General features: G+C 45.2%; 1 protein-coding gene across 1 annotated transcript in view; it reads right to left on the bottom strand.

The window, feature by feature from the left end:
• Positions 1-8,733: 8,733 nt before the first annotated feature.
• Positions 8,734-27,865, bottom strand: part of Rpia (ribose 5-phosphate isomerase A) — a 37,142-nt gene continuing 18,010 nt past the window's right edge. Inside the window, exons 4-9 of the mRNA XM_004660503.3 lie at positions 22,113-22,172; positions 19,740-19,804; positions 18,826-18,894; positions 18,019-18,160; positions 15,600-15,699; positions 8,734-9,625 (exon numbers count right to left, since the gene is read on the bottom strand). Of these exons, the coding sequence (XP_004660560.1) occupies positions 9,528-9,625; positions 15,600-15,699; positions 18,019-18,160; positions 18,826-18,894; positions 19,740-19,804; positions 22,113-22,172 (534 nt within the window). The 3' untranslated portion in view covers positions 8,734-9,527. The remainder of the gene's footprint in view (positions 9,626-15,599; positions 15,700-18,018; positions 18,161-18,825; positions 18,895-19,739; positions 19,805-22,112; positions 22,173-27,865) is intronic.

Below are 27,865 nucleotides of genomic sequence, written 5' to 3' on the forward strand. Positions count from 1 at the left end.
TAGCTGTCCTGGGTCTGGCTAAGTAGACAGGATATATTAAAAGAATCCCATTGGTGCTGGAGAGATGGCTTAGCCTGAAAAGCCTAAGGACTCAGATTCAACTCCCCAGTACCTAAGTATATAAGCCAGAGGCACATGGTGGCACATGTGTCTAGAGTTCATTTGCAGTGGCTAGAGACCCTGGTGTGCCCATTCTGTGTGTGTGTGTGTGTGTGTGTGTGTCTGTCTGTCTCTCTCAAATAAATAAATAAATATGTTGGGATTTTTTGTTTTGTTTTGTTTATTTCATGGTAGGGTCTCTCTATAGCCCAGGGTGACCTGTATTTTCAGGATAGCCTCGAATTCATAGCAATCCTCCTACCTCTGCCTCCCTAGTGCTGGGATTAAGGGTGTGAGCAAAAAAGGATACCACAGAACTCCAAAATGACTGGGAAGGTTTGGAAATTGAATTTGAAAATAGAATTAACAGAACCTGGTAAACAAGCCCAACTCCCAAAAAGGGCCTGTTTAAGATGCCACCATTGATGCTGCCACCCTGAATGCTGTAACTGGCACTACTGTCCGCTCTCCTAAGTTCTGGATGCTAAGTGAACACTAAACGGTCCTTGTATTGTTGTCATTTCCTGTGACAATTTACTGATTGCATTCGTTCCTTCCTTTATGTGGAAGTGGAGTCCATTTCTCCACCCTCTTGAAGCTACACTGGTGTTCTGACCCGTGAGCAATGTGGCAATGTGGGAGTGACACCACATACTGCCTGAGGAAGACTTGTGGCTGCCACAAGAACATTCCCGTCATGCTTTGGGTGTGCGTTAGTTGCAGCTGCTAGTTTGTTGTACTATTGGCAGGTGGCGGGATCTTTAGGAAGCAAAGCCTGATGGCAGCTAGAGCACTGAGGGTCTGCCTTTGACGGAGACACGGCCTCAGCCCTGTCCTCTCCCCGCTTCCTGGCCACTGCCAGGTGAGACTTCCTCTGCCATGTAGTCCTGCTAGGATGCACCGTCTCCCCACAGGCCCCAAAACAACAGGCCCGTGGACTGCATCCCTGAACATTCAAGCTAAAATAAACCTTCTCCTCTTTGTTGCTTATCTCAGAATTTTCTCCCAGTGGTGGAAGGTTAGCTAAAATCCAGGTGCCTACAATTCCGTGAGGAAGCCCAAGATGGCTCATGGCGAGCAAGAGGTCCAGGCTGCCCGCAGATGTTTCAGCCTCAGTCAACATTGCTCCAATCGAAACCATGTACACCAGGTCCTGTTCAATTTGTACTTCTGGCTTTATACGGGCACTAGGGAATCGAACCCAGGCCATCAGCCTTTGCAAGCAAGTGCCTTTAACTGTTATACCATCTCCCCAGACCTCCTTGTTCAATTTGTGAGATTGTGAGCAAGTGAAAGTTAGTGTTTGGGGTGCTCTGTTATGCAAGATATAACTAAGATACTCTCTGGTGGTTCAAACTCTAGGCAGATCTTCTAATTGCCCAAGCCTAGGTCAGTGCCCTGATTGACAGGAAACAGGGAGATTGGACATTTTGGCTTCAGTGGAGACAGAACTGTGTCCCTCACACAGGAAGTTCTCATAGCAAAAAATTCTCCAAATAGAAGTTAGATGTTCTGACAGAGAAAGAAAAAAAAAACAACCTATCCTGTCTTTGTTTGGCCATATGCCTTTTTTTTATATTGATCTTATTCTACAAATCTTAATGATAGGGTCTCCTTCCCAATAATTGTATTTTTAAATATTTTATTTATTTAAAGAGGAGAGAGAAAGAGGCAGATAGAGAGAGAATGGGTATGCCAGGGCTTCTAGCCCCTGCAAACAAACTCCATATGTGTGTGCCACCTTGTGCATCTGGCTTATGTGGGTCCTAGGGAATCAAACAGGGCTCCTTAGGCTTTGCAGCCAAGAGTCTTAACCGCAAAGCCATCTCTCTCTAGCCCAAGAATTGAATTTCTTACTCCCACATATGTATAACTTGTGTGACTTCCTAAACAATGGTTCAATTTAATGGAAAAACCTTTTTTTTTTAGGTCCAGTCTTGCTCTAGCCCAGAGTTGACCTAAAATGCACTATGTAGTCTCAGGCTGGCCTCAGACTCACAGTGATCCTCCTCCCTCTGCCTCCCAAGTGCTGGGATTAAAGGTGTGCACCACCATGCTGTGCTAGATTCAGGAAGCTTTCAGGATCCTGTCCTCAGGGTAACCAGTGACATTACATGGTATCACAAAAAATAATGTCCAAACAAGAGAATATTTCCTATAGTGGAAGTGTCTCTTACCACTTTTGTGCACTAAATGCAGAAAGAAAATATTTTATAAACTTTAAAGAAAATCTCTTTTAAGGGCTGGAGGAATGGCTTAGTGGTTAAGCGGTTGCCTGTGAAGCCTAACGACCCCGGTTCAAGGCTCGATTCCCCAGGACCCACGTTAGCCAGATGCAAAAGAGGGCACACACGTCTGGAGTTCGTTTGCAGTGGCTGGAAGCCCTGGAATGCCCATTCTCTCTCTATCTGCCTCTTTCTCTCTCTGTTACTCTCAAATAAAAAAATAAAAATAATTTTTTTAATTAAAAAAAATCTTTTTTAAAAGAAAAGAAAGTCTTATGAAAAAAGGTGGGAGAGCTGGAGGGATGGCTTAGCAGTTAAGGCACTTGCCTGCAAAGCCAGAGGACCCAGGTTCAATTCCCCAGGACCCACGTTAGCCATATGTACAAGGGGGCACATGTAACTGGAGTTCGTTTACAGTGGCTGGAAGCTCTGGCACACCCATTCTCTCTCTCACTCTCGCTTGCTCATGCTCTCTTTCTCTGACTCTTAATTAAAAAATAAAAATAAAAATAAATCTTTTATAAAAAGGTGGGAAGTACCTCTTAGCTCCTGCCTGCCTGGGACAACCACAGCTGAATAACAACCAGGATTTAACGGTGGAGTTCTGTGGTGTAGCATGTGCACGTACATTCACCAGAAGAAACAGGACCAGCAAAGCTTGTATACAAATGTCCAGAGCAGCATTATTTCACAGTACCCAAGAAGTAGAAAAAAACTAAATGTCCAACAATTATGAATCGGTAAGTCCATATAAAAAATATTCACAGTCAGGTGTGGTGATGAATGCCTTTAATCCCAGCACTTGGGAGGCTAAGGTAGAGGGATTGCCATGAGTTCAAGGCCACCCACAGACAACACAGTGACTTCCAGGTCAGTTGGCTTAGAGCAAGCCCCTACCATGAAAAAACAAAACAAACAAACAAATTCAGCAATGAAAATGAATAAAGTGCTGATGGTACATGCTACAACATGGATGAAAATGGAAAGCATGATGCAAAGCAAAAGCACCAAAACACAAGGTTATTGTCTTATTCCATTTATACTAAAGATCCAAAAGAAGCAAACCTGGGCAGACAGAAGTTGAGTTCACAGTGCGGGGCTGGGGAGGGGGGCAGGACACTGAGGGGAGACAGAGAATGATTGGTGATGGGCACGGGGTTTCTTCAGGATAATGAAAACATTCTAGAATTAACTATAAGGATGGCTGCTGGACTCTGTGAATATATTAAAAATCACTGAACTATACAGGTTTAAATGGATGAATTACATAGGAACTGTCTAATAAAGCTATAAAATAGAGATCTGTGGCTGTGGATGTAGCTGGTCTGGCATGTGCAAGTCCCTGGGCTCAATTCCCGGTATTCTCCTGGGGAGGGAGGGGAACCCACAAGTATTCAACTACTGACCTCCAAGAGGTTTTCTACCCGACTTCCCCAAGCAACACACGCATGCACACATGCACAAACATGCACACACATACAAAACCCCTTGAGTAAATCTATAGACAATGCTTCACAGAGACATACAAAATTACTATAACAGGGCTAGAGAGATGGCTTAGCAGTTAATGTGCTTGCCTGAAAAGCCAAAGGACCCAGGTTTGATTCTCCAGGACCCATGTAAGCCAGATGCACAGGGTGGCACATGTGTCTGGAGTTCATTTGCAGTGGCTGGAGGCCCAGGTGCACCATTCTCCTGCCTTTCTCTTTCTCAAATAAAAAAAAATTAATTACTATAACAATTTGCCTTCCAGTACATTCCAGAAGACTTGGCAAGTAAAACTGTCACACATACACAAAGGTAGCAAGCACTGTTCCAAAAGCTGGACGTGAGCGAGCTGTCGAACTTACTTTACTAGCCTCAGCACTTCCTGCCTCTCACACAGCTTCTCAACTAAAATCATCACTGAACATGGGTGCTGGAAGATTGGTGCCCTTCCCCAGAGTTCAGGTCATAAAGTTATGGAGACTGTCTCCTTGATGTATAGATTCAAAGTTTCAGTTTGAACTGGGGTCAGGGAGGAAGCCCTTCCCCAGCCGGGATAGCTCTCCATGTGACTCAACTCTCTTCTGGCTGTCAGAAATATAACAAGACCACAGGGAAATCCAGGTTTGCTGCACAAAACCAGAGCCACCCTACTGAAGCCTACATAAAGGTACACCAGTGCTCTTTTTAATTCTAGATTTCTGTTCTCCAATATTGTACAATACTGTAGCCACTCACCATGTGGGGGCTAATGAGCCCTTGGAAAGTGGCTAGTCCAAGACAAGACCTCTGAAGTAAAATACACGTATTTTGAAGATGTAATAGAAAAAAAGAACATGAAGTACAATTGTTAAAATGGTAGTATTTTTGGCCTTTGGAATTAAATATTTTATTAAAATTAGTTTCATCTGTTTCTTTTTAGTGTGATAACAAGAACATTTTTAAATATGTAAGTGACATTTCTACTGGACAGAGCTACTCTTTTCATGCTGTTGTTGTTTTGAGACAGGACATCATGTAGCCCAGGCTGGCCCTGCACTCACTATGTAGCTGCACTCCACCAAGTGTATTACATCCCCAGCCCAGCAGCACAGTAACTGACAGTCTGTGCTGCCCCTGGCACCAGGTCACTGCGGGCTGTCATTCGGTGAGTGCTCCTCACAGGTGGGCAAAGAATCAGGAGGGAGACACCTCCTCAAAGCAGAACACAGGCCAAGTGCAGCAAACTCAGAGATAGGACTCAACAGTGACAGTGGACTGGTCTCACCCTGCTCTAAGACCAGCTTCTGAAGTAACATGATGACAAACACTCTTATTTGAAGGATCTCATCAGGGAAGTTTCATGAGTCTTCCTAACAGATGTCACCAACTAGGATTTCAGTTCCCTGAGACACAGTTGCCTCTTCTCCCACCTTGCTGCTAACCTGAGAAGGTTCTCAATGATCTAGCACAACAGAACGAGGCTTCAGTGATAATCATCAACCACATAACACCCTTTCCACAGAACACTGCAGTTGCCTTTGCTTGAGGACCTGAGCTGTGCCTCCACTCTAGTCCACGCTAGCCACCACATCCATCCCTCTCAAAGCACCACTGCTTGTTGGCCAGCTGAGGCTCACGTGGCTAGGCTACACTGGAGTGTTTTGCTGGCTTGTGATACAACCCAACAATTAAAAATGCAAAGGCGCTGAACCTTTGCCAAAACATCATCTGATTACTGGGTTAGTGGAGAGTGGAGGCTGATGCAATCCTAAATCTGGCCACATCAGCTGCTAGGTGTGACAGGAAGTGAGCAGTCAGGCATTTGAGAAGGTCATAAGAAATTGCCTGGTCTCAATGAAGTCTGGAATCTGGGGCCAACTTGCCCAGTTCAAACCAAGCGCACAATGCTAGTTAACCAAAGGGTGAGGAAGATTTGCTTATGGAAGTCTCAGGCCTTCTGGATCCTAACAAAGAGGAACACTTCCCCTGCCATCCAGGAACTAGCATGGCTCGATCATACCATGATGTGGCTACCAGTTAGCCTGGCACCTACGCTTATGTCATAGTGTTCTCCTGGTAAACAATTCCAAAGAACGCTAAGTGGCAAGCAGACAAGATGACACTGTAATCATGATGGGAAAACAGGACCCTTCTATAATCATTCAGGCAGGAATATCATCCAAGTCACAAAAAGGACTACATATTCCCCAAGCCTGGCTCATGTGTGGCCACTCCCTTCCCATGCCAGCAGCTTTAGCCCCCTCCATAGAGGTAAGACTTTTTAAGATGCCCAACCACAGAATTATCGCTGCTTCTGCTTTAGTCTTGGAAGCCCATGGTGGCTACCAAGCCTGTACCACAGGGAGAAAGGGGAGGAAGAAACAAGCCCAGAGGAGGGAAGACTGGCTGTCAAGCTTGATTTCACTGCCACAGAGAGGACTTGGGCCAAGAGCATTTTGCCATGACCCACCCTAGGATATATGCCCAGCTCTACTCTTCCAAAGAAAGCTCAACAAAATACAGACATACATTGCATTAACCATGAGCTTACACACAAACACACACACATGAACATACCATTCACTGTCCTCAGTACTTTAACAAATTACTTGTGACTAAACTTAAAACTAATAGGTACAACCCAGGACACAAGAGCCTACAGCCACCTCAAAGCAAAAGGCCAGGAGCCAGAGAAGACTCCCCAGCTTTCCAATGTGTGACCTGAACCAATTACTTAAACTGAGCCTGTATTTGTGTGTGTGGGGGGGGGTGTTCATGTGTGAGTGGGGACAATGGCATGCATGGCACGTGTGGAGGACAGAGAACAAATTTCAGGTGTCAGTCCGACCTCCCACCTGCTGTGAGGCAGGACTCACATTGTTCACCACTGCTTTTTCCCCAGGCTAACTAGCTGGAGTTTCCCGTCTCCTGCCTCCACCTCCCTTCTTGCCTGTAAGCAAGGCTGGGATTACAAACTCCTGCCTTCAAGGTCTGGCTATTTACACAGATAATGGAGTTCCAAGCTGGGGGACTCATGCTTCCAAAGCAAGCACTTTACCCACTGAACCATCTGGCCAGCCCCCGAGCCTCAGTTTCTCACTCTGCAAACTTAGACACTAAAAGGAGCTTTGGGATAACTGAAAAAAGTCTAAGTAGATTAGTGCCTGGCACAATGGACAGGTCTGATGTGACAAAATCCTTTTTCTCCTCACTTTGAGCTCTAAAACTACAAAGATTTTATTAAGGCCAAGTGAATTTTCTCAATTCCTCTCCCAGAAGGGTGGTGGCCCATCTTGGTTACAAACTTTTCCCAAAAGCCAAACTCAAAGCTTGTCCTGTTTTGCAAGTCAGTCACGCATGACAGGAATTAGAATGCTCATCCAACTTACTACTTGCAAGGTCACATTTGTTTTTGTTTTTGGCTTTTCAAAGTAGGGTTTCACTCTGGCCCAGGCTGACCAGGAATTCACTGTTAGTCTCAGGGTGGCCTCGAACTCATGGCAACCCACCTACTTCTGCCTCTAAAGTGCTGGGATTAAAGCCATACACCACCACATCCAGCACATTTAATAGTTGTGTTAAAGAATCTTTCATCAGAATTTACCTCTGCAGGACTGCCATAAAGTGCCTCAAGCATACCAGTTGTGTGGTTTTTGTTTTGTTTTGTTTTGTTTTGTTTTCTTTCCCTTCAAAAGTGAAGCCTCACAACAACATTCAAAGGGCTACAGTTTTGGTCACAGGTGCAATGCTTACAAAACCAAGACAAAATTTACATGTGATGGAAAGCAAGCAGGTGTTTCAGAAACCCAATTTAACATGTTTATCTTTATCCCCACACTACAAAAAAATTCTGTGCGAAAATTATAGTCTATCACCCAAACTAAGTCCTAGCATAATGCACGCCTCACACCAACTTGCCTAACAATGAGGGAGACAACTATTTTATAGAGCATTTTAAGTGAAAAAGAAAAGGAATCCAGCACGAAGCATTTTAAAAAGCCTCTTTATTGCTCAGTCCTGACTGACTTGTCTTAGCAGAGCTTTAACTGCTAACAGACAACAGACTCCAAACTCCAAATAACTTAGCTGGAGAAATGGCTGCTCAGACATTGTGCAGTTAGCATGGGGAAATGAGCTATGGGCACTGAGATCTTTAACAGAAAGTTTGGTTCCTGGAGGCCTGTCCAGAATCATCAGTGCTGGTGTCCACCTGCCTTTAACAGATTGGTTCCTGGAGGCCCGTCCAGAAGCATCAGTGCTGGTGTCCACCTGCCTTTAACAGATTGGTTCCTGGAGGCCCGTCCAGAATCATCAGTGCTGGTGTCCACCTGCCTTTAACAGAATGGTTCCTGGAGGCCCGTCCAGAATCATCTGTGCTGGTGTCCACCTGCCTTTAACAGAATGGTTCCCGGAGGCCCGTCCAGAATCACCAGTGCTGGTGTCCACCTGCCTTTAACAGATTGGTTCCTGGAGGCCCGTTCAGAATCATCAGTGCTGGTGTCCACCTGCCTTTAACAGAATGGTTCCTGGAGGCCCGTCCAGAATCATCAGTGCTGGTGTCCACCTGCCTTTCCCCATCTATGGACCTGTTTCTAGACAGTGCACTGCTTACTAAGCACTTTATCTGAACTTTACAACAGGATGGGGAAGCACAAAAGCCCAGGCCAACTATTTCACTGCTTATCAGCTCCAATGCCTAAAGGTTTGAATATAAAACCTGGGAGGAAATGTAACTTGTACTCAGTTGTTCTGCCCTCAAATTAACATTGTCTGACAAAGGTCTGTGGAATAAATTTTTTTAAATAATGAAAGAAAAACCTACCAGAAATAAACATGTACCTCATCTTTGTCTCAGATTTCTTGAGTGAATGTCAGCTCTTATCTAATAAACTAGTAAGCAAAATGAATTCTGATATCACTGCTAATTAGTAAAGACCAAGGGTCAAAATGGCACAACAGTATTTTATTTCATCCTTCAAACAACAGAGAAGTGACAACTTCTGATGTCAAGTCATGCAAGTAATATTAAAGCAACAGAAAAAATATATTAACAGAAAGAAGATCATTTAAAAAAAATAAGTGCTTCACATTTCATGGCAGTGCTTTGGCAGGACCAGCAAGTATTTCTGGCCAGTTGCTTCCAACAACAGCATCCAACAGTTACCCTGATAGTTTCACCTGATAGTTTACACCCAAACCACACTGCTCACTCACAGACTTTTGTAAACCTGATCGTGAAAAGTAACTAGGTATTGTGCGTAATAATAATGAAAATTACCTAAAAACAAAACAGTGTGACAGAAAAGTAAACCAAGTTTCCTTTAAGGCATCAGAAGATGACGCTGGCTGGCCCTTCACTGCACCAGCTGAAAGAAAGGTTGTAATTTTTATTTCTTAGCAAATCCAGTATTTCAGAGGTTTGACCAACAAACTCACAGTAAAAGGTTTCAAAGACAGTCTTGACCCTCTGTTTACTTATTTTTTTGATGTTTCATATAAAATAGGAAATCAAGTTCTACTTTATAAAAAAACTGAATATTTTTATAGTAAAAATATATATGTTTAAATTTCTCTTGTTAAAAAGACACGTAACTTTGGAGGATGAGGTTCAACCACCCCCACACGCACGGCCAGCTGATCACCCTGGCAAGGTACATTAAGGCAAAGGCTCCAGGAGAGGTGTGTCCACCGTGGCTGTGGCAGGGGGACTCCATGAGCACCCAGCTCCTCACAGGGTCAACAGAAAGGCTTCTCCCTCACGTTCACAGAGCCATCCTGCATCCCAAAGTAGACTCTCTCTGCCATGTTGATGAACAGGCCCGTGTCCACCACACCTGCAGGATGGACGACAGAAAGAGGCATTGAGGTTCAGCCTCCCAAGGCAAGAACACCAGGGAGTGCAGGGTCTCTGGAAGCAAACATAGTAGCTCTGGGCAAATAGCCCATCTCCAGCCTTGCTTTCCCATGCAGCAACTGAAAGAGACCCAAGTGACCTTCCCCTCCCACCACGGCTGGCACTCTGTGCCCAGTGTGCCAGCTCCGTCCCACCTCAGGGCCTCTGCTTGTGCTGGTCCCTTTGCCTGGCTGGTCACCTTCACGAGCTTCAAGGGAATGGATGCTCTTCACCCTCCGGACATATGAGATGGCATGTCATCTCCTAGAGTCCCTCCAAGACTACTCTAGGAGCCCCTGTGCCCCCAGCATCAATCACACCACCAGCCTGGAGAGGCTTCCTCAGAGTGGGAGGTGCTTGTGAGGCACACCTGACAAAGGAACCAGAGTATGTAAGCAACTCCTCAAAGCCAACCAACAGAAAAATGAACAAGGATTTCAGGTACTTCCTAAAAGAAGCCATCCAAAATGGCCAATTAAGTGCTCTCAAAGGTACTCAAATTCCACCAGGCGTGGTGGCTTATGCCTTTAAATGCCAACACTTGGGAGGAAGACAGGGGGATCACCATTGAGTTCAAGGTCACCCTGAGACTTCATAGTGAATTCCAGGTCAGCCTGGGCTACAGTGAAACCCTGCCTAAAAAAAGAAAAAAAGAGTCTTATATTTCAAGCCAGGTGTGATGGCTCATGCCTGTAACTCAGCATTCAGAATGCTGCAGTAGGCTCTGGATCGCTGTGAGTTCAAGGCCACCCTGGACTACAATGAGTTCCAGGTCAGCCTGAGCTTAAGTGAGACTCTGTCAAAAAGGGGGAAAAAATAATAAATACATAAATAAATAAATAAAAATCACTCAAACTCAGTAGTCATCTGGAATGCAACACTGCTCAGTCTCCAGAATGACAGGCAGCCATGACACAAGGAGGGCCACACATGGATGGAGAGTAAACTGAAAAACCACTTTGGGAAATGTTTATTAGTAATACTCTAATGCTGAACACATTCATACCTAATCACCTAGCTATGCTACTCCTAGCTATGCCAGGGTCAAGATGTGGTCAAGATGCTCGCCGCAGCACCTTTCCTGGTGGCTGAAGTGCTATCAGGAGTAGAAAGGGTATACACGCATACTCCTTTTCACACATACACAGTGGAATACTATTCATCAATGAGAATCAACTATATATGGTCTTTACCAAAATGTTGGCATACACACACACATACCCATGCGGTAACGCTGGTCAACTATCAAAGACAAGGTGTGATGAACCTGGTGTGCAGGGGAACACACTGGCATGGGTTGCTGGTAAAAGGGGTACATCAGCAGTCTATACGGAGGGCAATTTAATGCCATCTCGTAAAATCAAACACGCTTCTCTTCTGAGCCAGTACTTCCACTCTAGCGAAGGACTGGAAGCATAAATGACTACTACTGAGGAGCTGGTTAGGAATTCGTGTTCTATGAAATTCAATACCAGTTATTTTTTTACTAGCCAATACGTAATAAGCTCCCAGATGGGAAAGAACAAGAAACAGAACATGTGCATGGGGTGCCATACATGGGGAGAAGCAGTGGGGGAGGGGAGTTTCAACTTGTTTTTTGATGGAAGACCATCTCAAAGCAGGCTGTACAAGCTTTTGGTTTCAGCAATGCTGGCTGCCTCCAGACACAGTAGCTAGCTGGCTAGAAAACAGGGGAGGGAAGGAACACGTGTCACAGCTTACTTGCAATTTTGAAAGAGGTTAATTTCAAAAGGACAGTACAATGAAAGCTTCCAAGGACAGCTGTCAACAAGCAAACAAAATGGACAGTAAGTCAGTGAAACATGACATCCCTAGCACCAAACTGTCTGCACACCAGGAACTTCCTGAAGAACCAAATCACACTGGTCACTCATTCTGATCAGTACCCCTGCAGTCAGTACTGAGGATCCCTGAGAAAGGCAAGCCTGGTTTTTAAAAAGGCTCTAAAGAACAGGCGAGGCAGCATTCTAAGGCATGATTCTGGGGCAGCCCCTCTTAAAACTGAGATGCTGGGAGGCACTGATCCCCTCCCTCCAAATAGCATCCTGTGGAAAGACAAAGGGGCAGAATGACAAGGGAGGAGGGAGAACATGGCTGGCTGTCGCCGGTCAGCAGAGGCACTCTGCTCCAGGTGGAATCCTCACGGACTGTTCTGAGCATCCTTACTGGTGCAAATGCACCTGGGCCATCTGCAACAGGGATAAACAGAGAAACAAGCCCTGCTCCTCCTCCCCTGGTCTTGTGAATAAGAGAATCTAATGGGGGGGAGGGGGGAGGAAGGAGTGGGAAGAAAAAAGAACTCAAAACAGGACCGTGGATGGCATACCACCTTCCTCACTCTGCGTGCTAATACAACTTCAGCTTCTTTACAATGTATTTTCTCATATTTAGGTGGAAAGCAAGATGGGGAAATTTCCTTATCTTAAAAAACAAAAAGCCAGCCTTAATAAGTCAAGAAAGGCTTGAACAGGAACAAGAGCACTCTCTAGTGGGCACTGCAAGAAATTCAACAGACCTACATTAGAGAGCAGCTTCCTACCCTACCCTGCCGCTGGGTCTGTTTGCATTGGTAACAGGGGCAAATGCTCTCATTTTACCAACTGTGACCACCTCCACCACCACCTTTTCTTCTTAGGTAAAGACTGCTTTATTCAACTAAGGACTAAAACATGCTAAAGAAAAATTTAGAGGAATGAGTGTCAGTTATACCATTATTATTACCTAGCAAAAATAACTTAGAATTTAGAATTTGGTGGGGAGGAACAGACAGGGTTTCATATAGCCCAAGGTGGCCTCAAAGTCACTATGTAGCCAAAGCTGACCTTTAAATCCTGAACCCATGTGCTGAGATCGTAGGTGTGTAGCCCTACACCTGGTAAAAATCCACAGCTAATGAAGTAGTGCCCTTTCTCCTTGGTGATTTATTCAACTTGAACACACCCGTGTGCAAATCGTTTACTTCTCACAACAACCCTGTGATGTATTATTAGCTCCTTTTACAGAGGAAAAAACTGAGGCACACAGCTGCTAGCCAGTGCCTCCACATTCACACTGCTAGGGCATGGCTACAAGAGGACCCCCATCTAGGCAGTCTGTCCCCGGAAGCCACAGTCAGCCTCTAAACCACTAGCCTGGCCTCATCTGCTCATTAACCAGGTCTGGTTTAGATCTATCCACACCTCCAAGAGAATGATGCTGGCTTCTTTAAATCCTCCTATAAACCCTTGATACTTCTCAGACTAGGGCTCTAGACTCCACCTCCTCTACCCCTGCCCTGGCTCCTACTCCACCATCCCCTGGCATAAGCTACATGCTCACACCACACAGCCTCTCTTCACTCTGGCACCTGGGCACGAGAGCCTTCAAGTTCAGGGCCTCCAGGCAGACAAGCTATGGCTCCCACCTTGGTGCTACATCCCCTGGGCGAGGCACACAACTGTGTCATCCTCTTTAACTACCTTATCCCAGTAGGAATCCAACTGAAACCATTTTGAACACAAAGTAGTGTCTGATTTATGCTTTATAACATACAGGTCAACACCACCTCCAATACGATGGAACTGCCTCACACTTTCCAAAGAAGCAATCTGTGATCTGTGGAGACTCTCTCCAGCAGAGTCAGCACTTTTTATGACATTTCCAAGTATGGCTTCACAGGGCTTCCCCAAGGCTGCCTATGGATGTGCTGAACTGAGTCATCTTCCCCACCGCTTAAGAGCCCACCAAGGTCAAAGAGGCTGTGGTCAAGCTCACGAAAGGAAAGACTCTCCCAGAAATGGTAGCATTATTTCAAGGCAATTGCTCCAGAACTATCCTAGCTCAGAGTGTGGGGCACACACGCCCCAAAAATGATCCATGAACAGGTGGGTGAGAGAGGATGCCCAAAGGAGACAAGCTGAAATCCCCAAACATGGTACAAGGAAGCTCTTCCCAACTAAGTCTCGCAAAACCTGTGTCTACGGTATGTATGTAAGTATGTAAACTAAGTTGCTCATCCATGTATACTGCTGATCTATTCATAATAGCTAGGAAATGGAACTGGCCTAGATGTTCCTCAACTGATGAGTGGATAATGAAGATGTGGCACATTTACACAATGGAGTTCTATTCAGCAGTAAGGAAAATTGAAATTATAACATATACAGGGAAATGGATGAATCTGGAAAGGACTATACTAAATGAAATAACCCAGGCCCAGAAAGCCAAATGCCGCATGTTCTCTCTCATACGTGGATCCTAACTACAAATGTTGAGACTTGTGTGTAAGCTGGAGTAAAAATCAGCAGCAGAGACCAGTAAACTAGAAAGGACTAGAAAGGGGCTCTAAGGGAGGGAGGAAAAGAGGGAGGGAGGAGGGAGGGAGGGAGGGAGGGAGGGAGGGAGGGAGGGAGGAAAAGAGGGAGGGAGGGAGGGAGGGCGGGAGGGGAGGACTGACGGAGCAGGCACTGTGTGCGTGTAAGCTGATGAGCAGATGCCCAGGGGTGCAGTAACCTAAGTGAGAGACTGAATAAAGGAAGGACGGGGGAGGGTTAATCAAAATTTAAGATGCTATGAATAAGATGTACGGAAACCTACTTCTTTGGACAACGGTACACCCAGAAGCCATAGATTGTTACTAGAAAGTTTTCAGTGACAGGGATGGGATGTGCACTGCTGGCCAGGGAGATCCTTGATGCCCCCAAAACATTTCAGTCCATTGCCAAGGCTCTTGGTGTCCCACCAGAAACACATGGTAAGACCCTTCTGCTGAAGACTCCACATGATAGGGCTGCAAGGTCACTGAGGAAGCAAAGTGGAGGTGAGCTGAAAACCTCCTCTCTGTGGACCAGCTCACAGAAAGCTGGAAAATCTATACTGCATGCAGACCTATGGGACAGAGATATCATCAGTAGTGGTAAACAACAGTGGACACTGCAAGCCTTAGGTTTGGCCAGCCAGCCCAAATGTCCAAACAGGTGCAATAGTGGCATGTCTGTCATGGGGGAAACCAACCACACACTAATTTGACTGGAGGTCTGCTCCATGGGAGGAAATATATACCTGATATGAAAATCTAGTCAAAAGCCTACATAGCGAGGTAGGTTATAAGCCCTAGGGTGTATCGCCTGCTGTTGTCTGGCTAAATGCATATATCATGCTCACCAAACTCCCTGTAGGCACTTTTCTCAATGTTCATATACATATATTAGTGCTACTCTCACTTTTGGTTAGAGAAGCTTCTCTTTTCAGATGGCAGTGAATGACCACTGAGTGGCACAAAAGGCACCAGAGTGCTGTAAAGAAGTGACAGAGGAGTGCTCTGCACTGAAACATCTCTATGATACCTTCCAAGGCTCAAGGTCCATTGAGGAAGAGGTGATGGAAAAGAATGTAAAAGACAAGGAAGGGTAGAACTCCTTACAATGCAATCTTCCAGGCACAAAATGGCCTGGATACACATGACCTCACAGTACCTGGTATTACCTACATAAGACCATAAAAGGAGGAAAAGATGATGACATCAAAATAAAATACAGACCATTGGAGAAGGGGGGGGGATATGATGGAGGGTGGATTTGTAAAGAGAAAAATGGAGGAGAGAGGGAATAATTATGGTTTATTGTCTATAATTACAGAAATCATCAATAAAAAAAATAGAAGCAAGCTAGGCATGGTATTTTACACCTTTAATCCCAGGACGTGGGAGGCAGAGGTAGGAGGATCACCATGAGTTTGAGGCCACTCTGAGACTACATAGTGAATTCTAGGTCAGCCTGAGCTAGAGTGAGACCCTACCTCAAAATAAATAAATAAACAAATAAATAAATACCCCTATCTAACATGCCTCCTGTGGCCAGAAGAGGACAGTTATGAAGGACAAGGTGACCACATCCAGTAACTTCCAAACAGGTTACCTGGGATCATTTTGATAGCTGTATTTACTTCACTCCATTTGTGTATCCGGTCAAACTTCCAGTCCAGGATAAAATTCCCATTATCTGTCACCACAGGACCCTAGAAGACAAATTTCCAGTGACTAAGGATGAAGACACAGGAAGGCAGAGAAGAGAAAGGAAGAGGTGCCAACCAAAAATAAGTGTCCTGGGACTGGAGAAGGCTTAGCAGTTAAGGCACCTGCCTGCAAAACCCAAGAACCTAGGTTTGGTTCCCCAGTACCCACATAATCCAGGTGCACAAGGTGGTGTTTGCATCTGGAGTTCATTTGCAGGGGCTAGAAGCCCTAGTGTGCCCATTTTCTCTTTGTGTCTCAAATAAATTAATTATTTTTTAAAAAAGAGTCATGATTAATAGGCTCTAATCATTACTCCCTTTTCAAACTTCATACAGAGTCATGTTGTGAAGCATGGATGACTTTTGAGCAGGGGTTTTAGAGTCCCAAAGACCTGGTTTAGTTAAGTCTCAGTGCCACGTAGTATAGAATTCAGAGGAGCCATTAGCTTCTCTGAACCTTATTGTGTCTCAACTGCAAAGGGAGGACAATGATGAACACCTCAGAGGCAGCTTGTGTGTAAATCATGTGTAAAAGTATTTACCACAGTGTGGTCTCACAGGAAGGACTTGACAAGTCTTAGCTTTTACAATGAGAATCTTCAACACAACAGATGGCCAGTATCACACTGCATTCTTAGTATCATCAGCATCAATACATGAACTAAGATGACACTACTTCACCTGGCACAACTTCCCCTTGACCAGAAGTCCATCAGAAAAGTAGGGAGCAGCCTTTAAACGATAAACAAGCTTTCAGGAACATCCCAAATATATATGGACATTTCATTAGAAAAAAAAGACACTGATGGATCAATTTAGAGTTAGCAGTTATATCTGCAAATGTCTGAGAATACTTTTTATCTTAAAAAAAGCAGATTTTGTTTGATATCTAACATGAAATTTCAATCAAAATCCAAATTTTGTATGTAAAAAGAAAAAATTAGGGGTCAGGGATAAGCAAGAGGGAGGGAGTGAAGAGAGTTTTAGTTAATGAATCCAGAATTCCTCAACTGCTTTGGACACAGAACAGCATATTGTTTAGGACACAAATGCTGACAGTGGCCTGAGAAGACAGGGTGGGAGCTCGGTCAGAACCCTGGGAAGGAAAGCCCAGCAGTGGCTCACACCCATGAGCCCGTCACTGGGGAGGTAGAAGCAGAGCAGCAGGAATTCAAAGCCATCTTTGACTATGTAACAAGTCCAAGGACAGCAGGGGCTGAGACCCTGTCTCAAAAGAAAACGTAAAAAGAGAAAGAACTTTGCAAGGTGAAGACTGAGGCTTCTGCAAGGACTAACCACATGCATCTCTGAGAAGCAACCTCCAAAGCTTCCTCCTGCCCTTCAGCTACCAACAACCACACTGTGAATCAGTGACCGACAGAACCACTATGATTAGGACTACTTTTATTTTTTAAAGGATGTCAAAATAAAAGGGCAGGGCTGGAGAGATGGCTTAATGGTTAAGGCATTTGCCGGCAAGGCCAAAGGACCCAGGTTCAGTTCCCCAGGACCCACGTAAGACAGATGCACAAGGTGGGGCATACGTCTGGAGTTTGTTTACAGTGGCTGGAGGCCCTGGCATGCCCATTCTCTGTCTCTATCTGTCTTTCTCTGCTTTCAAATAAATAAAATATAAAAAATAAGTAAATAAATGAAAAGGTATCCAGTACAGTTACAGATCCTTTCTCTACTTCAGGATCTTTACATGGTTATGACTACAGTTCCATTCTAGATTGTTACTTTTGGTTACTTAAATGTAACAGGAAGTTCTTTGCAGCCCACTTTAACTAAAATGTCTACAGTATCCACCTGAGGAGGTGCTCACCTACCACACGTCACATTTCAGAATAAGGAACACTAAGGATGGAGCTCCGTGGTAAATACAGTATCTGCCTAGCATGGGCGAGGCCCTGGGTCTGACCCCCAATACAGCTACTCCCCTCAAAAATAGCATTTGCCTGGAATAAAATGAGAGAAAAACAAAGAAGAAAAAAAATTACAGGATGGAGCCTGAAAAACTTTCTGTGGGGGGGAGGGGTCCCCACAAGGCAGTGTTACCAGCTGTTCGACAGAGCAGTCCAGGCCTCAGACAAAGGTCAGGTCTGAGGAGACAGAGACCCACTCCCCCTTGTACACAGTGGACAGGCACTACAGCAAGTAGAGCCTTAGTCTACACAAAAGTGGAGAAAGAAACGACTAAAGACAATTCTCTAAGAACGAGCAAACTGATTTAAAATAAACTAATACTCCAGAGACCTAAGGAGAGCAGGAGGAAGAACAGCACACTGAGAGCCCAGCCTGGAAGCATCCCTGGTCACTTACAGCCTTGCTGACAGCCATTCGAAGTTCAACCTCGCCTCCAAACTTTCGGGTCACAGCTCGGCTGACTGGGACATAGGCCATTGGGATCACCTCAATAGGGATTCCCTTGTGCCACTGATCCCCAAGATTCTTGGAATCTTTCCTGGAGGGAAAAAAAGGCACAATAGAATTAAGTAAGTCCAATGGCTCAGTAGCTGGACACTAGGAGGGAATGAGGAGATCAGGGACAACATATGGAGTTATAAAGCTTATTGGTTGCTTTACTCTTAAAGAGATACTTGAAATAGCTCAGCAAAAATGTCCAAAATGTTATATAGCTGACTGTTTGTTATACATGGGTTTACTACTTATGCTGTCCCTATAGCTAGCTGTATTTCACCAGTAAAACCACACTGAGAACAAGTGCCTCCTCCCAGATTCCTTGAAAGGGAATCAGCCTAGCAAAGCCTGACCCCACAGGAAGCAGGGTGTGCTGAGTCACTGCCCATGGGCAGGGCTGGCCCTGCTTCCTTCCTCTGAGGTGCCCATGTGGATCTAATGAGTGACAACATATGAGGACAGACTGCTAAAAGGGTGACAAATGGTTTCTATCCCAACCCGAAGAGCAAGGGCTGGAGATCCCAGCCCAGTGCAGGAATACTGTAGTAATTAGCAACAGCCACCTTCAGCACTGAACCAGAGGCGGAGTCACGGCCCTAAGTCCTCAGAAAGCCAGGTAGTCTGGCTCTTCTCTAGATGCTTCCTCCTCTGTAAACAGGGGGGAGATCTACTTCTTCAGATGGCAGATCAAAATCCTCCACACTGTACCTGAAATCAGCAATCACAATGAAGCGACTGGCATAGCCAGCCACAATCTTCTCCTGGGTCAGGCAGCCCCTGGAGACAGAAAGAAGTAAGCAGACGTTGGAGTGAAGCAAATACGAACATGGGAACTAGGATCAAACATAGGAATCCAAATCTACTCGATCCTGGCACCAAAAGAGAAACTTCACTCGAATTTTAAAGCCCTGTCTTCAATCCTATCATGCTACTTCTAGTAAACAGACCACAGGACATTAGCCTGTGTCTGGTAGTTCAGGACAGGCATAACCCCCTCCAAGATGCACCAGGGAAGAAGCCTTAGGGGCAGGGTGATGTCCTCTGGATGCAGCCAGCTTTGAACACCTGCCCTTCCAGATTATTTGAGTCAGGTGATGAGCACAGGGCCCCAGACACTGAGTGAGCAGATCTGGGTCTGGCCTGCCTGCACTGCTCACCAGCCTAACTACCTCTACCTCTCACCTGCTACCAGGAGGGTTACATAACATGAAAAACACATGTGTCATCCAACAATCTGCTTGACTGGTAAGAACTAGGAGAACAGAAAAGACTACACATTTTTCTGATCACCAGAGCTCCCAAACCAGCACTTACTACCTAACAGTCATCCAAAAAGAACAGCATTCCAAACTGCTCAGACATCACAGCTCTAAAGCAAAAACTAAAGACCTAACAATCCCACCCAATAATATGGTTTAGCCTGTGTGCAAACAGAAAATCCATTAAGATAAATCTCACAAAAGAGGCCCAGATGGGCAGTAAGGATGAGAAATGGCAAGCTGGTATCAACATCCTGACGAACAAACTTCTAGTACAGTGATGTGTTTACTTTGCATTCCATTTTGCTTTGCCAAGGATTAACTGACAGGTCTCTTTAGCAACAAAGTGCTCGCAACACTCACCCACCGCCCTTGATGAGATTGAGCTCAGCATCCACTTCATCAGCACCGTCGATGGCGAGGTCAATCTGTGTCACAGAGAAGAGAGATCACGGTGAGGTTCTCAGAGCCTCGGGAGCTGAGGCTCTGCCAGGCGGGACTGTGCCGAGCTGGCAGCTCATGAGGCCCTCAGCAGCACCATCAGCTGGTTCAGGATTTCCACTTAACCAGTGAAGAGACAGGCTCCTCGGGGATAAGCTGCTTCGCAAGGGCCACAGAGAGAGGTGCTCAGGGCTTGGGACACGCTCCTCTGACCAGCTCTTACTCGTGACACTAGTCTCCCTTTACCCTCCGTGGACAAGGCCGAATCACTCACAGCATGTACTCGCAATACAGGCACTAGCACTTCCAAGGAAATCAAAACTGGATCTGGGGGTGGCAGGTAAGGTCAAAAAAAATCTTAGATTGTATAGTTTCGAGCCATCCGAAGGACCACAATGACATCAACAGATACACAGCAGGTCTGTGACATTATATTCCAGGGGAGAAGTCAACATGAGAAAAACTGATTTTGAAGCTGGTACTAATATGGGCAAATACTAGCAATTTCAAGTGGACAAGATAAATGAAAACTTCTCTAAAGCAGCTGACAATTATTCAGAACCTTCCTGGATGGGAATTTCATGAGGTATTCCCCCTAATATCCCACCAAAGCAACTGCCTGCACTTCTCCCCAGTTCCCTGTATGACAGCCTCCACCACCAGCCCCAAGCAGCCAAGAGGCAAGTGGGTTCACTCTTCTTTCAAAATCCAAAATCAAGGAAGCTGGACTTCTCAGCTCGTGACTGTATGCAGGACAACATGGGAAGCTTCAGAAGTAGCAGTCCCAATCAGGGACACTATCTGTTCATGTCGCAGTTGCTTCACGTGGGCTGTGTGTAGGGCACCCTGGTTGTCAGCACACCACCCCTGTGACCGAAGCTACAGCCTGCATGCAAACCCACGACCTGCACCACGCCTAGGGCCAGGCTGCTCGCAGTAACTCTACAGCCTGGAAGGTGCTGCTGTTTCGGTCTGGGCCTTGGGCCCACCTCAGCCTCAAGCACTCGCCTCAAAAATGCTTCACAGACAAATGGTTCAGTCTGTGCCTAGCTCTACCTACAGAAATCCCTTGGTCCTTAGTAACGGGAAGTGGGGCATGTTTACCTTGTGTACCTGGAAGGCAGGGGCTGCTACACATCATCAAACACACTCCCTAGCTGACTACACACCAACACAGTCTACTCATTTTACCTGTGGTGATTTGATTCAAGGTGTTCTCTATAAATGTAGGTATTCTGAATGCTAGGTTCCTAGCTGATGAAGATTTGGGAATTAACACCTCCTGGAGGCAATGTATTGTTGGGGACAGGCTTATGTGTGTTATAGCCAGTTACCCCTTGCCAGTGTCTGGAACACTCTCCTGTTCCTGTTGTCCACCTAATGTTAGCCAGGAGGTGATGTCCACCCTCTGCTCATGCCATCGTTTTCCCCTGCCCTCATAGAGCTTCCCCTCAAGTCTGTAAGCCAAAATAAACCCTTTTTCCCCCCAAAAGCCACTCTTGGTTGGACAGTTCCTGCGAGCAAAGCGAACTTGACTGCAACACCGCCCAAACCACTGCCCACAAGCTGATGGTTCCCACCTACCCCTCAGGAAGGTCCTTTCCTGGTCCTGCCATGAAGCCTTTACAGCTCAGCTCAAACTCACCTTCCTTCTCCACCAATGCCCAAGAGCCAGAAGTGCACAAATCCTAATTCTGGCTTTGCACGTACAACCTTAAGCACTTAACTTACCCTTACTGGGCTTTGCCCACATCCATACACTGGAATTATGAGTCCACATTAAAGATCATAACACAAGAGCAGCACTTGGCCTAATTCTTGGCACCTAACAATGGCTCAGACAATGTGCAGGGATGGTGGGAGGTAACTGCTCACTCTCCTCTGGACTAACCCTTGTGTGTAACAAACAGTTGTTGCGAAAAAAACAATTTTCATCAGTTTTCAAATGCCCACAGCTGCCTCAGGTGACGACTTCTTTTTCCACCTAAGTGTAAGCTCGGTGCACCAGTTCATTCTCATACCTCCATGAGAAAAAGAAATCCCAGGAAGCCCCGGATCCGGCCCTGGGCTCATCCAGTTCTTTACCACACTTGTACTAAGCTCGCGGACTACAGCGGGCGCTATGATCTAACGCTCTCCACTTCTGAGCTCGGCCAGGATGAGCACACAGGGAGGGTCCCAGGCTACGCACTGCTAACCAGCATTTACTCTTGACCCTCCAAGACATATGGACCTCACGAACAAGTGAGGGCCACAAAAAAAATGAGAGGCACTCAGTGGTCTGTTCCCTCTTACCTCTGGGTGTCGATCCAGGTCACTGAGGGTTAAGCCATACTGCAGGATGAGCTGCCTCGCCTAGGGAGGACAGGAGAAGCAGCTGCAATCATTCACTCTGAAAACATGGCAAGCATCCCGAGAATTCTTTGAGATTTGTGTCAAACCCTAAGGTCTGACCCAGGCTCCCTCTCAAAATCCAAACTGGCTTACAAAAGGTAGGAGATCCAGCCTCACAACCAGTAAACTGCTAACTCATCCTGGGAAAAGGTGAAGAGCACACAGGGAAGACACCATTCCGAACCCAGCTCCAACTTCCTTCTCCTTGACTCACTTAAGTAATAAACCCACGGCAGGGAGAGGCAGGAAGCCCAGCAATACTTGTCGCAAAACAGCAAGGGCCAGGAGGTAGCTTAGTAGAACACTGGCCTAGCATGCCCAAGGCTCTGGGTTAGATTCCTCACCCCACCAAAGGAAATAAACAAAAAGAGCTAAAATAAAATCCCAAAAGCACTTAAGAAAAGTTTTTCAAACAATCCATCAAAGTAGGATAGTGGGTGCACACCTGTACCTCAGCATCTGAGGCGGGAGCTGAGGCAGAAGAGTCACAGGCTCACGAGTACAGGAACAGTCTAGACAACATAGTAAGATCCCATTCCCTCCAAAACAAAACACCAACAGAATGAAAAAACCCTAAGCAGCTCATTATGAACTGAGTAAGGATAAGCAAGGCCGCACACTTCGCAGTTCTGTGGCGGGAGTTCACCTCTGCTGGTACTGTGGACCTGGTCAAAAAGCCCACGCCTGCAGGGTCCCCAGCCCCTAGGAAGAGTGCACTACTGCTGTTTTGCTAATGGACATGTTGTCAAACTGCACCTTCAATGTTTTATGCTTATAGCACAATAAGGGTGAATAATCAAACTACATCATATGCACATATGAAATTGTCAAAAATTTTAAATTTTTATATTATTTTTCTTTTATTTTATTTTTTGGTTTTTCTAGGTAGGGTCTCACTCTAGTCCAGGCTGACCTGGAACTCACTATGTAGTCTCAGGGTGGTCTCAAATTCACGGCAATCCTCCTACCTCTGCCTCCCAAGTGCTGGGATTAAAGAGGGGTTACCACCACGCTCAGCTCTTTAAATAAAATTTTTTTTTTTTTTTTTGGTTTTCCGAGGTAGGGTCTCACTCTAGCCCAGGCTGACCTGAAATTCACTATGGAGTCTCGGGGTGGCCTCGAACTCACAGTGATCCTCCTACCTCTGCCTCCAGAGTGCTGGGATTAAAGGCGTGCAACACCACGCCTGGCTCTCTTTAAATTTCTTTTTTTTTTTTTTTTTTTTTTTTGGTTTTTCGAGGTAGGGTCTCACTCTGGTCCAGGCTGACCTGGAATTAACTCGTAGTCTCAGGGTGGCCTTCAACTCATGGCAATCCTCCTACCTCTGCCTCCTGAGTGCTGGGATTAAAGGCGTGCGCCACCACGCCCGGCTATAAAGAGAGATTAAGTTCAATAGCTTTCTCCCCTATCCCCACCAAAAAGAAGTTGACAAAAGGGCTGGAGGGATGGCTCAGCAGTTAAGGCGAGTGCCTACAAAGCCAAAGAACCCAGGTTTGATTGCCCAGGACACACATTAGCCAGATGCACAAGGGGGCACATGTGTCTGGAGTTCGTCTGCAGTGGCTAGAGGCCCTGGCACGCCCATTCTCTCTCTCCCTCTCCCTCTCCCTCTGTCAAATAAATAAATAAAAATAAAAATAAATTGAAAAAGAAGTTTACAAAAGAAAGAGGGAGGGAGAGAGAGAACATGAATCATGGTTAAGGCCAAAGTGACCCAGGGTCAGACACCTAGCTAAGGTAAAGGTAAAGTACTGTGAAACTCCCTATCTGATGAGGACTTGTGTTCCTATCATGCATTCATAATTTTTATTTAGCACAAATTAAATCTGAGTACTGTGATGGTTAAGCTCTGGCTGTCATTTGTACAGAACTCAAAAATCACCATGGGGGGAATCCCTATGACTATTAATTGAGGTGGGAGAACCCACCCTAATTGTGGATAGCACGGTTCTATAAGCTGGAGCTGAAGACCTAATACACACAACGGCCAGGTGGGCAGTAGCGTCCACTGCTCTCTGCTTCCTGACTGCAGGCCTTCCCCACCAGGATGGAGTGCACCCTCCGGCTGTGGTCAGGTGCTTGGTCAAAGCATAGAGAGAAACGAATACAACCCTGGACAATGATCTCAAGCTCCTAACGACACTTGAAGCCTGAACCCTAGACTTTTACTCCATGCTATTAAGAATTACTGATCTAACAGTTACGGTTTCTAAAGGCAACCTTATGCTGCAAGGAGATCTGTATTGACTATAAAATAATATGTTTGTTTCAAAATAGGGGTGAGAATGCAGTATAGAGGAAACAGGATTGGCTGTGAATTGGTAATTAAAACTCAGTAGTTAGTACACTGAAATTGATTTTGTCATTTTTTGAAGTTTAAATTTTTCCATAAAAGCTAAAATAAAATAATAGCTAGAAAAAAGATAAAACCCAAGTTTGTCAAAGAATGATATATGGTGAAGGAGGAGAACAACAATGAAAATGGTACTACTAGGTATTTCTTAGTTCACCATCTCCAAAAGTATACAAAAGCCCATCCTAACTCCAGACCCTGAGGCTATAAAAAACATTGGGAAAGTCTGGGCCTCCCCCAAGGTGACCCTGATGATTCCCACCACCTGGATAATCTTTGCTTACTCTGTCCCAAATTGCTCTGTGTGACCAATGGCTCACAGCAGAGATATCATACTGCTAAAGTGAATTTATAAATAATTTGGGGGAGGAGGTAGAAAGAGGTTTGGCAATCTCAAGTGTGTGTATCCATCCTATCTCTATCTATGCATCTCACACACACAGTATTTCAAAATCAATCACTAACACATCACACTGTCCCTCATCTGTATCAAGATTACATTCATTAGGGCTAGGTATATGGCTCAGTGGTTTAAGGGTGCCTGCTTGCAAAACCTAATGGCCTGGGCTAAATTCCTCAGTACCTATAGAAAACCAGAGGCAAGAAGTAGCATGTGTCTATAGTTCATTTGCAGCAGCAAGAAGCCCTGGTGTGCCGAAGCACATACACACATGCAAATAAATAATATTTTAAAGAGATATGTTAATCTAAAAGTAAAAATTTAAATAAAGAATTTAATAAATTCAATAAATTTAAAAATCAAAACTTGCTTTTCACTGGGTGTGGTAGTACACACCTTTAATCTCAGTACTCAGGCAGAGAAAGGAGGACTTCTGTGAGTTCAAGGCCATCCTAGGACTACAGAGTGAGTTCCAGGTCAGCCTGGGCTTGAATGAGACCCTACCTTGAGGGAAGAAAAAAGAAAAAGATGGTAATGTTGAGCTGCAGAAATGGCTCAGTGGGTTAAAGGCTCTTGCTCGCAAACCCTGACTGACACATTGGATTCCCCAGTACCCACATAAAGCCAGATGCACAAAGTGGTGTATATATCTGTAGTTTACAGTGGCAGGAGGCTCAGGTATACCCACACTCACTCACTCACTCAGTCTCAAATAAATCAATAAAAATGCTTAAAAAAAAACTGCTAAAGATTGATCTACCATATGACCCAGCTATAGCATTCCTAGGCATATATCCTAATGACTCATCTCATTTCCTTAGAAGTACGTGCTCAACCATGTTTATTGCTGCTCAATTTATAATAGCTGGGAAATGTAACCAGCCTAGATGTCCCTCAACTGATGAGTGGATAATGAAGATGTGGCACATTTATACAATGGAGTTCTACTCAGCAGTAAAGAAAAAGGAAGTTATGAAATTTACAGAAAAATGGATGGATCTGGCAAGGATTATACTAAGTAAGGTAACCCAGGCCCTGAAAGCCAAGTGCCGCATGTTCTCCTTGATATGAGGATCCTAGCTACAGATGATTGGGCTTCTGTGTGAGAAAGAAAAACCTCAATAGCAGATGCCAGTAAGCTAAAAACGAGATACAAAGGGAAGAGAAGGGAAGGGAGAAGGGTAATTAATAGGTTGGTATTGTATATATGTAAGTAGAAGAATAGATTAATGGGGGTGAAAAGGCCCAAAGTGAGGTCAGAGGAGGAGATTGAGTAGAGATGGAGGGTGGGCTAATCAAAATCTGAGAGGATATAAATACATCAAATGGAATCCTTCAGTTTTGGACAATGGAACACTCAGGAGCCGTAGATCATTGCTAGAAAATTTTCAGTGCCAGGGATGGGATACCTCCAGTGAGTTGTTGGCCAGGGAAGTCCCTGGTGCCCCCAAAACATTATAGGCCATTGCCGAGGCCCTTGGTTTCCCACCAAGGGAATAGATGGTAAGACCTTATTGCTGAAGACTCCACATACTTGGGCTGCAAGGCCACTGAGAAATCCTGCTGGAACTGAGCTGATAACCTCATCCATGTAGATCAGCTGCCAGAAAGCTGGAAGAAGCCATTCTACATGCAGTTCAATGGGAGAAAGATACACCACCAGTGAAGATACTCAACAGTGGACACTGCAAGCCTTATAATTGGCCAGCTAGGCCAAATGAGCCAATGGGTGCAATAGTGGCATGTCTGTCATGGTGGAAACCAACTGCCCCCCAATTGGACTGAAGGCCCACTCCAAGGGAGAGAATACATCCCTGATACTAAAAACTTAAAGCAGGGGTAGTCATGAGCCCTAGGGTTGTAACATCTGCTGATGTCTGGATTAGTGTATATACTATGCTTATCAAATTGCCCAGTAAGCACTTCACTTAATATTCATACCCTTATATTAATGCTACTCTCACTTGGATAGAGAATCTTCTCATTTCAGATGGCAGTGACCTTGGGACAACTCAAAGGGTATCACGGTGCTGAAAATAATTAACTAGAGTACCGAGTAACATCTCAATCACACCTTCCAAGGCTCAGGGTGTAATGTGGAAGAGGTGGAGGGCAGAATGTAAGAGCCAAAAGAAGGGTTGGACTCCTTACAACATGCTCCCTCCAGACCAAAAATTAGCCTCGATATCCATGACCTCATAATGCCTGACACTACCTATATAAGACCATCATAAGAGGAGGGAAGGATCAAGACATCCAAATAGAGGAGAGACTTACTGAGATGGGGAGTAGATGTGATGGAGAAGGGAATTTCAAAGGGGAAAAGGGGGGAGGGGGTATTACCATGGGATATTTTTTATAATCATGGAAAATGTTTAATAAAATTGAGAAAAATAAAAAAAATATTTCAACAACAACAAAAAAAAAAAAACTGGCTTTACTTGCAAGTCTAGAACTGGACAACACTTCCTCAAATCAAATGAATGTTTCAGGCTGGGGAGCTGCCTCAGCAGTTTAAAGGCACTTGCTACCCAAGCTTGCCATCCCATGTTCAATTCCCCAGTGCCCATGTAAAGCCAGATACACAAAGTAGCATATGCCTCTAGACTAGCTCATTTGAAGAAGCAGCAGCCTTGGAGTGCGCATGTATCCCTCTCATTGCAAATTAATAAAATATTTTTAATGAGTGCTTCTAAAAATGAATGTTTCAGGGCTGGAGAGATGTCTCAGCAGTTAAAGGTGCTTAGCTATAAAGCCTAAGGACCTGGGTTCAATTCCACAGTATCCACATAAAGCCAGATGCACAAGGTGGCACATGCATATGAAGTTCATTCATTGCAGTGGCTAGGGGCCCTGGTGTGCCCATTCTCTCTACCCTCCTCTCTATCTCAAGTAAATAAA

This window comes from Jaculus jaculus, chromosome 6 (assembly GCF_020740685.1).
Source record: "Jaculus jaculus isolate mJacJac1 chromosome 6, mJacJac1.mat.Y.cur, whole genome shotgun sequence".
Taxonomy (NCBI): domain Eukaryota; kingdom Metazoa; phylum Chordata; class Mammalia; order Rodentia; family Dipodidae; genus Jaculus; species Jaculus jaculus.